Raw genomic sequence first — 10,071 nt, forward strand, 5'->3', positions numbered from 1 at the left:
TGCCCTCCTCCCACCCTGAGCATGAGCAGCCTTCTCCAGGAGGTACTGCCATGCCAAAGGTGCAGATGAATGGGTCCAGCTGCCTCTTTTGCTTACACAGCAAAACACTCTCTGCTTCTGTACAGCCCCCCCCCCAACCCCAATGCCAACAGCCCAGGCAACTTAAATCCTTATAAAGGAGAATGCTCCTGCGCATCTGCCAAGCTTCTTGTCAGTGCCACTGCCTTCCAGGCCTCCAAAGAGCTCCCTGTCCCAGCCCATGAGACTCACTCTAGGAGAAGGAGACTCGTTTCCTTGGGATCTGGACAAACAATTGCATGTCCTCCCATCTCAGGGGAACTTCCCTGCAAACCCCGCAGCAGCAACTGCCTTCACAAAGAGCACGTTTGTACCCGGGTCTGTCCGCTGCTAAATAAGCATTTGTTCCAAGTTCCCAAATATCGAAAGCCGTGGAAACACCCACTGCTAACGTGAAATATTCTGCATTCCAGGCCTGAGAGGTACGCTTGGAAATGTTCAGAGAGGAAAGAGTGTTTATTCACTGGGAGAGAGGTGTAGGTCCAACTATTTACTTAAGTCCATGTGTGCTTGCTGGAAGACAGCTTTGATCTTTGCAGCTCAAATAGCAGATGAACGGCAATGAAGGGAAGAAAAACATTGGTGTAAAGTTCCCCCAGCAAATACCTGTAACCAGGCCTTCACAGCTCTTTCAAGTGCCTTACTGCCTATGGCCCAACTGGCCCTTGCACTCTTGCCTGCTCTTTTCTTACCTTCTTCCCTTTGTTTCCCTTGGGTTCCATGTCTTTTGGAGAAAGCACAACCTGCACCCTAGGACATGTATGCCTATCTGCTTGGGTCACCATGGACCAGCCTTTGGTCAGAGAGAGCGAGACCCGTCCATCTGAGCAACACGCAGCATATGGTGCCATCCACCCAGCTCTCCTGAGCAAGAAAACTTGAGCAGATGGGGAGGAAATGCACTCCCATCAGCAAGAGCATTCATCACCCGGAGTGCTGCTAAATACAGTGCTTGCTGCAGTTTAAACATCTGCCCGTCTGTCTTTAGAAATGGACTCACTCTAGATCAATTACAAGATCAGAGGACATCTTCAAAGGATGCAGAACGTGACAACCCTCTGGTCGGTGCCAGCTCTCCGTGGTCCAGGACCCAATGTGCAGACAAATAACCGCCTAATGCCCTGACGGAGTCACCATGCCTTTGAAGCTCCTGCCATGTTGGGGTTACAGCCTGCATGGAGCACTGCCTGAGCACAGCCAAGTCCAAGGGGGACCACATGCTTTGTAAGAGAAGAATGGTATTGGCTTGTCACCACTTTGCCCCCAAACAGCCCAGAAACGTGCTGAGCAGCACAGCTCAGCTGCTGCTGAGGGGCTGCTTACTCAGATCAGCTATCACAGTACTTGGTCTGGCTGCAGAGGACTTGGAGCCACTGAAAACAGATGGCAGCTTCAGCTCAAAGAACGAAAGTCACCCATGTCGTACCACTGGAAATTTATTTCGGACCCTTTAATCCCAAGGGAAACCCTCAGCTCCTCTCTGATCATTCCCGTTTTCAGGGATTTTCTTCCTTAGGAACAGGCTTGCTAGAGAGCGCAAGGAAAGCACTGCCATGCAGAAACACAGAGCTCCACACAGGACACAGAGGAACCTCCAGAACAAAATAGACCTTTTGGGGCTCTGGTTTTTTTTTAGCTTTAAAGAAAAGTTGACTCAGCAAATATTTCTCCTGCTCGCGTTTCAACCACATGCTCCGGCCGAAGCCAGCACACATCTGGCACACTGCAGTGTCATTGCCGAGAGATCACAGCTTCACCGAGGAACGGAAATGGAGGAGCAGGGACCAGCAGCCCAGGCACTGTGCACTCCTGGAGCACATACGTGGCAGCGGAAGATCACAGAGAGGAGGCACGTGAGTCACGGACACCCCACGCTTCACCGGCCTTTCACCAGCCCTTGCTCCAAACAGCATCCATAGGCAAAGGGAGACGCTGCGCTGCAACCCACAAACCTACTGCTAGTCCATAAAACCTTGACACCAAACCGCACACGGGGGCCACGTTGCTGGCATCAGAGGCTTTTCACGGTGCCCATGAGCTGGATGGCAGCACATTCCTCCCGGTGCCATAGGACGTGGTCCTGCTGAGCAAGAGAAATGAGTGGGGGAGAAAGTGCCTGGGGCAGCACAGCCAGGGCAGGAGCTGCAGGAGGGAGCGCACAGGCAGCGGACAGCCCTCACAGGCAGGCTGGCACATCCATCACTGCTGGCAGCAGCACACTGGCAGGTGGGAGAATGCTGTAGCTGATCCACAGGGCTCCAAGTGAGAGGTAAATCAAAGCATGCACTCCCCCTCCACAAACACTCTTCCCAGAAGGCTGCCAAGGCAATCAGCAGTTATGGTGCTAAACTAAGTGCTGCTTTCCGTGCTAATCGGTTCTAAACTGGACATTACTTGCAGCCTAGCAGCTCACCACAGCTCCAGCCACACGAAGAGCAGCAGTGTTACAAATACCCTTCCATAGAATCATAGATCGGGAAGGGACTTCAAAGGCCATCTAACCCAACCCCCTGCGATAAGCAGGGACACCTTCAACTAGATCAGATTGCTCAGAACCGCATCCAGCCCGGCCTTGAGCGTCTCCAGGGACGGTGCATCCACCACCTCCCTGGGCAACCCGTGCCAGTGTTTTACCACGCTCGGTGTAAAAACGTCTAGCCTGAATCGCCCCTCTTAGTTTAAAACCATCACCCCCTGTACTATCACAACAGGCTGCGCTAAAAGGTCTCTCCCCATCTTTCTCGTAGGCCCCTTTTACGTATTGAAAGCCTGCAATAAGGTCTCCCTGGAGAGCTTTCCTCAGAGGCAGCGTCCTCCCTGGTTACTCTTCATTTCTCAGTAGAAACTGCAAAGCAAACCGTGCAGTTGTGCACGGGGACACAGAAGGGACCACAAGTAGGTACTGGCAATGTGCGGGGCTCCGTCTGCAGGGTTTCCAACCAACAAGGTGAGAAACACGGCGATGTGGCATGGGGCCGAGGTGGGAGTCTTCAAAGGCAGGCTGGAAACCAGCTCACAGCCAAAGCCCAGGCTCCTAAGGCAGGGAAAATGGAGGCCAGCAAGGAGAAACACCATGGAGCGCTGCAAGGGAAGGCGGGTTTGGGGCTTATGGCTGGAGTTAAACGCCATGAGATGCAACCGCCATATACATCAACTGGGTACCCCAAGCGTGCCAGCAACAAGGAGCTGGGGACAAGCAGGGCAGCCGGGTGGCTCCCTACGCGGAGGACGGGGGTGGCTCCTCCGGATGCGCTCAGCAAGGGACAAAACCGCTCCGCGGCCGGGAGCCGCTGGTTTATCCCGGAGCTCTGACCCGCTCGTGGGGAAAACCCACCCGCTGCAGCGCACAACCGGCCCTCCCCGGCCAGCCCCCACCGCCCGCGGCCGAGCCCAGCGAGGGGGCTCCTGGAGCCGCCCCCCCCGGGGCTCCGCCAGCGCCCGTTCGCCGTCCCGCAGGCAGCCGATGTCTGGCGCATTTGCATCCAGCTCCTCCGAGCACGCCGGGCGGGCAGGGCGAGCCGGCGCACGCCGGGGAGGGAAGGAGGACCCGGGGCGAGGCGCTCCGCAGGCTCCCAGCGCGGCGGGGCCGCCCTCCCCCTCGGGGGTCGCAGCGGCGGGGCCCGCACCGCGCCTGCCCCGCGCAGCCGGGATCACGGAGGGGAGCCGGGGGTGCGGGGTGAGCAAGGGACCGGACCACCGGGGGTATCGCGGCGGTGGCGGAGCCCCATCGCGGGCCCGTTGTTGTTGCGGTGGGGGCGGGCATCAGGACCCGCATCCTCACGTCGGGGGATGCTGCGCGCCCGGCCCGGCCCGCACTCACCCAGCAGCAGCAGCGCCCGCACCGCCGCCATCCTCCGCACCGCTCCCCGCCGCGCCGGTCACTGCGCGCCCCGGCCCCTGGCCATGCCGCCGCCGCCGCCGCCCCGCCTGCCGCCGCCGGGAGGGGCTTCCGGGGGTGGGGCGGGCACCGGAAGCCGGGCGGGGCCCCTCGGTCGGCCCCCGCCTTGCCTCGGCGGGCCGGGCTGCGGGGGTCGCGCTGGGACCTGCGCTCGCAGGGCCCCGGGGGCTGCTGCCCGCAGCCAGTCCCAAACGGGGTGTCCAGAGCGGCGAGGAGGCAACAGAGCTCACGTCGAGGGGCTCCCCGCGGCCGGGCTGCCCCTCAAAGCGGTGGTTGAAACCCCCCGGTCTCTCCAGGGCCCCTGGGGAAGCACAGGGCGCCGGGAGGCAGGAGCTCTGCGCCCTGCTGACGGCAGGAGGCTGGATGCACAGTCCCAGCTGCATCGCCTGCGCCGTGCTGCTCCTCCCCACCGCCCGAAGCCGGGGTGCAGCAGTGCGAGTGGCCTGGCCGCAGGCTGGAGGCCTCCCTGCCCTCCAAATGCCTCCCGTGGAGCCTGCGGCAGCCCGGGGCCCCCGGCTCCAGCAGTGGCAGCTCCGAACAGCAGCTTTCCAGCCGGTTTGTTGAGCCTCCAAAACACCGGCTGCTCTTGGTGCTGCGTGGAAGGCCGACCAGCACGCACCCCGCAGCGTCCCCGGCAGTGCTGCTGGACACAGCACAAAGGATGCTGAAGCCTTTGCTCAGCACAGCCCACGGCACAGGATCAAAGCACAGTGTGGCTGTGCCAGTCAGGAGCCCATTCCCACCCCCAGCAAGGCCTGGGGCAGCACACAGTAGCCACAGACCAGTCCCCTCTCATAGAGAAGCCACCGCTTCCTGTCACCAAAAGCTGTTCTGGTTGTGGTTGGAGACCAAGCAGCCTCAAAGGAAGTGGTAACCTATTCAGCGAGCTCTAGAAAGTTTTACTTCCACCTTTACTTTGAGCAGCAGCAGCAGGAGGCGAGGCACAGAGCACACCTAGAGCAGAAGGGAACTCTTTGGGAACTGGCCAGAAGTCCCTGCACACTGAGCCAGTTCAGCACACCCCTGAAGAAGTGCACCAGTTCCTGCAGCCAACCAGCACGATGTGCAGGCACACTGGAATTCTCAGCCCCAAGATCGTGTGCCCATGTGCGATACAAAGGAGCCGACTCTTTTGCAGAGGGGGAAAATGAGGATAGAGCAGACCCCATGTGACAGAAAAGCACCTTACTTGCAGCGGAGTGTGGCCTCAGTTGTTTGTAGCAGCCATGAAAGCAACCTGTGCATCAACACAGCGGCTGTGCCTGGCTGAACATGAGGCCACAACCAGGGCAAACATCAGAGCCACAGCTAATTAGGTGGCTTCTAATTAGCCACAGCTTTGCAGCCTGGAGCATCTTGAGGAGGGAGAGAGCAAAGCTCTTTCCAAGGCAACCTGGGCAGCCCCCACCCGCACCATCAGTGATGTGCAACTGCAGTGGTTTGAGCTGGGTTTATTGACTGTTGGCACTGCCAGCTTCCCCCAGGAGAGCACGGCAGTGTTCGTGGATGTGAAACTTGCTGATCAATGCACAACACGACACGTAACACACGGCGGTGCCGCCGCTGCCGCTGCTGCTGTCGGGACCCATCCCTCTCAGCTCGCAGCAGGCCCGCAGAACAGCACCCACATCTGATGGACAAAGGCTGCCAGCACCCCGGTCCTGGCTGCGGGATGGTGAGTGACAGCCAGGGAGGCACCCAACAGCACACAGAGAGCCACCCCAGCAGGAAACATTCGGGATCCACATCTCGCTTGTGGCAAGTCTTTTCCCCCTTTAAACCCCACACTCCCTGAGCAGCATTTCAGTGGCTCCATCCTGGGCAGCCATTCTCACAGGAAGGAGGCCAGAGCCCAGGCAGAGCCCACACCTCGTACAGTCATTTGCCTTCTAGACACCACCAGCTTGTGGCGTTGTCAACCACAAGCCCCACTGGCGTGCCTGGCACAGCTCAGAGCTGAGAGAAGCCCAGGTCAGGCTAGCGCATTGCACAAGCCCACACGGTTACTGCCTCACGTGAGCCCTCACCACACACTTCCCACCAGGAGCCTGCTGCAGAGGCTCTCCCTGGTGCCAGCTCCAGCCTCAGCCGGCCCCTGTGTGGCAGAAGAAGTGCAGACCAGGCAAGATTTCCCCTGGCTGGGCCCTTGCAGGGCAGAGTACAAACCCAGCCCGCAGTCTGTCCTTTTGTGAGTGAATGGTGGGTCAGGATGTGCATTCGCCTCCTTTGGGTCAGAACTGCCATCTACACCAGGTCCTAGCGGCAGGACGGGTTGCAGTCACAGGTGGGACTCACTCTGCTCGGCAGATGAACCAGATCTCATTGCGGCGCTGGGGGATGCTGGGGTTTTCGTAAGTGGCCACGATGTAGGTTTCCCGAAGCACAGCATCTGTGGAGCCCAGGAGCTCCCAGAACAGGCTGATCTCTCGCAGAATCGTCTCCTCCGTGGTCATCCCATAGAAAACCCTGCAGCAAATAGAGTGGCATAAGCAACAGACCACACGTTCCCCCTTCCCTCTGAGGCAGGGCTCCCCATCCCTCTGCCCAAGGAACCACAGCGGCCCCGCAGGGAGTCCATACACCTCTGCTGAGCTGAGAAAGCACCTCTGTTGTGGGGTCACCTGGTTATAACCCGGAGTGGTGCCCTCTCGGTGATGTGGATTTCAGGGTCCATGGGAACAGGGGGGTTTTGCTGGAACTCTCCCGGGATATAATAAGCAGTTACAACCTCACGCTCCAACTCGGTCCCTTCCTTGGTCAGGTGGATTTCGTTGAGCACTGGGACTGTCATGCCCAGATAGCAGCCTGGAAGGAGGCAGGAAGGCAGTGGGCACAGTGAAATGGCTGCGTCAAACGGCAGCAGCCTTCCTCTGTGCAGCCTGCCAGCCCCCTCCGGCCACTGCCTACACACACCTACAGAGTTCTCCTTGCAGATGTAGCGCATGAGCTTCATGAAGCTCATGGAGATGCTCTGCTCATACAAGGGCTCCCCCTTGGTGACACAGGCCCACTTCCCAGCTGGGTACCGCCGCTCCTCGTAGGCTGCTTCCTCGCACTGAAACAGGCCACAGACAAGCCAAGTCAGAGTTAAGCGCACTGACAACACGGCAGCACGTGGGAGCAAGAACCAACACTGACAGGCAGGAAGTGGGAAGACAGGACCCTGCCGAAATGAGTCCCCTGCTAGGCAGTGACTGGCAGGGGAGGCCAGAGAAAGTGAGGGGAACTGGCACTACACACACCTCAGACACGGACACTTCACAGCACGGGGCAGAAGTCGGTGAAAGGAAAAGCACAGACAGGGGCAGGATGCAGGGAGGCTTGGAGGCTCCTGGCATGCACAAGGAACGAAGCACATCTTCAGCGAGGGGCACAGGACTTTCCGTTCCTCTCCAGTCACTGTCCTGCCTACTCACAAGGACTTTCCTGATCCCAGGCACTCAAAGGCCCCCAGTGGGGTTGAGGTTCTCCTCAGGTACAGCGCCGTTTTCCTGGAGTATGGTGTGGGCAGAGGGTAACAAGCATAAAGCTTCCTGCCCAGGAGCAGGGAAAGTCTGGCAGAAGAGCTCTAGCACCCAGAACTGCGAAGGGTGGAACAAAACTCGTCTCAGATCCTCCTCCCACACCAAGAAGCGACAGGAGAAAGAGGCATAAATCCAGCTGGTGCAGAGGGGACAGCTTTGTGCATGGGTCAGAATCTCTACGTTCAGCACAGACACCCGGTCTTCGGGATGAATCCAACACAGAAGCGGGGCAAGGGGAGTGGGGAAAACTGCATCTGGATCTGCTGGAGTTCAGCTCATGCCACGGTGATAACCACAGAACCGTATAAAGAGGGGCTGGGAAGGTGCAGCCAGCACCCATCTTCCTGCTTGTTCTTCAGCCAGATTAAAGCGGTCATGAGGCAACCTTCTTCCACAGGGCTCCTGTCCAAGCCTCTGTGCTCCACAGCTGTGCAGGGAGGGACCAAGCCAGGAAGCTGTGACCATCCTCAGCACTGAGTGCAGCCTCTCTCCACCCGAAGCAGGTCTCTGCTCAGAAATCCAAACCAGAGGCACAAGGAAGGCACCTGGGCTGCTCATGTGCATCAGGGGTGCCAAGAATAGTGCCAGACTACTGCAGGCAAGCCAGTCTTCGCGCCATAGATGAGGCCATGTCTGCTATTGTCCCACCAAGCAAAGCAGAGCAAGAGCATTTCCAAAGCAAGGAAACCAGCCGTCCTTCTGCACTCTTTGTGACTCTCACCTGCCACACCATCTGTGAATAAACCCATCAGCCCTGCAAGGCAGTCCAGTCCTTCCACGGACTGATCCTTACATTGAGCACCACCACTCCACAAGATGAAACGTAACCAAGAGAAAGAGGCTTCACACAAACCCAGTGGCAATGGGTCCCTGCAATGTGAGCTGGGGAATTTGGGTGAGTACTGACAGAGCGAGGCTCTGCAGGTGGCATAATTCACTTGCCTCCAGGAGGGTGAGGGCTTGTGGCACTGACAGCTGAGGGAGGAGCAACCAAGTAAAACTGGCCTGGAGCCTGGGGAACACGTCTTTAAGCTCCCCAACTCCAGAGTCCCCTCAGCACTAATGGCTGGAAGCAGCTTCCATCTCCTCACCCAGCCCCACAGTCAAACTCCAAGAACCTTCCTCACGCACAGAGAGGACGTCACCATCAATGAAAGACCTCCAGGCCCCACAGTTGTGGGGTAAAGGTAGAGAAGAGCTCAGACTAAGTCCCTGAGACCCAGACAAACAGGGGAAGAGGGAGTGTGGTGGAGCCCCAGTTCAGAGCTGTACAACCCACATGCTCAGGCGTGTTTTACAGGCAGGACTGCTGGACCTCAGCCCAGAAGAAACTGGTTTTAAGCTCTCCTCGTGTACAGGACAGTTGACAAATGTCTTCTTGGTAACTGGCCCAGCCAAGCCTGCAGAGACACATGAACCAGCCTGACGAGTGCTTCTTCACAGCTATTGCGCAAAGCTCAGAAGCACCCTTTTGTGTGAGGCATAACAGGAGGTGTGCAACGTAGCCAGCAAGAACAGGAGGTCTTCAAGCAGCAGCTACCGTGCTTGGCTTGGCAGCTGCGGCAAACAGCAGCACATGCTCGGGTCTGACAGCTCCCCACAGGAGCACCCTCCAGCTAAACAGGTAGGCAGGTAACCAGCACAAAGAGACACCCAGCAGGGCTCGGAGCTACGCAATGAGGTGCTTTGAACAAGGCAGGGCGCTGCCTCCGAACTGCAAATTCACTGTCTTGGATGCGTCCACCCCAGCAGAGAATAAATGAGAATAAATGAGCGAGCAGCAAGGCTAGTCCGGTTCTAAAGTAAAGGCTGGAAAGTTCACAGAGCCACAGACTGGTTTGGGCTGGACGGGACCGTAAAGCTCATCCAGACCCAACCCCTGCCACGGGCAGGGACACCTTCCGCTGGAGCAGCTTGCTCCAAGCCCCTGTGTCCAACCTGGCCTTGGGCACCTCCAGCTCCCGCTGCTGCCCAGGCTGGCGGCACCACCACCGGCACCGGCCTCCCCGCGGGCAGGAGCGGGCCTCACCTCCTCCCGCCGCGGCAGGGTAACGTAGGGCACGGGCTCGCGAGCCTGGCCGTGCCGGGTCATCTGCACGATCGGCCCCGCCATGTCTGCAAGGCAAAGCACAGAGGGGCCGCGGCTCGCCCGGGCTGGAGAGCAGGGGGACAGCCCCGCGCCGCCGGCCCCGACGCCGCTGTCACCCGCGGCAGGGCCCGCGCTCACCTCGGGGCAGGGTCACTCGGTGCGTGCTGGCCACGGCCTCCCAGTGCGCGAACAGCCGCTCCCGCTCCTCTTCCTCCTCCGCGTCCGCGTCCGCGTCCCCGTCCCCGTCCCCGTCCCCGTCCCCGTCCCCGTCCCCGTCCCCGTCCCCGTCCCCGCCGCCGGCCTCCTCGCCCAGCCCCTCCAGGTCCTCCAGCGTGATGCGCGCCATGACCCCCACCCTTCCCGCGCCCCGCCCCCGCCTGCGTCACAGCTGTCGTCACCCAGTCGCCCCGCCCCTCCCGCTGTCCCCCCCCGCTCCCCCCCGCAGTGCCGGAGCCGCGGTGGCTTGTGGGCTCGGTTTTATT

At 59.4% G+C, this 10,071-nt stretch overlaps 2 protein-coding genes across 2 annotated transcripts in view; both read right to left on the reverse strand.

Moving 5' to 3' along the window:
- Nucleotides 1–4,003, reverse strand: part of PTK7 (protein tyrosine kinase 7 (inactive)) — a 36,380-nt gene extending 32,377 nt beyond the window's left edge. The window contains exon 1 of the mRNA XM_065679531.1: nucleotides 3,899–4,003. Within this exon, the coding sequence (XP_065535603.1) occupies nucleotides 3,899–3,929 (31 nt within the window). The 5' untranslated portion in view covers nucleotides 3,930–4,003. The remainder of the gene's footprint in view (nucleotides 1–3,898) is intronic.
- A 1,408-nt stretch (nucleotides 4,004–5,411) lies between these two features.
- LOC136014648 (heme-binding protein 1-like) lies at nucleotides 5,412–9,935 on the reverse strand. Its single transcript, XM_065679532.1, has 5 exons — nucleotides 9,728–9,935; nucleotides 9,530–9,615; nucleotides 6,890–7,031; nucleotides 6,598–6,781; nucleotides 5,412–6,442 (listed from the first exon to the last, which is right to left on the reverse strand). Exons 1-5 carry the CDS (start codon nucleotides 9,933–9,935, stop codon nucleotides 6,268–6,270), a joined length of 795 nt encoding a protein of 264 aa, XP_065535604.1. The 3' UTR covers nucleotides 5,412–6,267.
- Between the last annotated feature and the right edge of the window lie 136 nt (nucleotides 9,936–10,071).

This window comes from Lathamus discolor, chromosome 5 (genome assembly GCF_037157495.1).
Source record: "Lathamus discolor isolate bLatDis1 chromosome 5, bLatDis1.hap1, whole genome shotgun sequence".
NCBI lineage: Eukaryota > Metazoa > Chordata > Aves > Psittaciformes > Psittacidae > Lathamus > Lathamus discolor.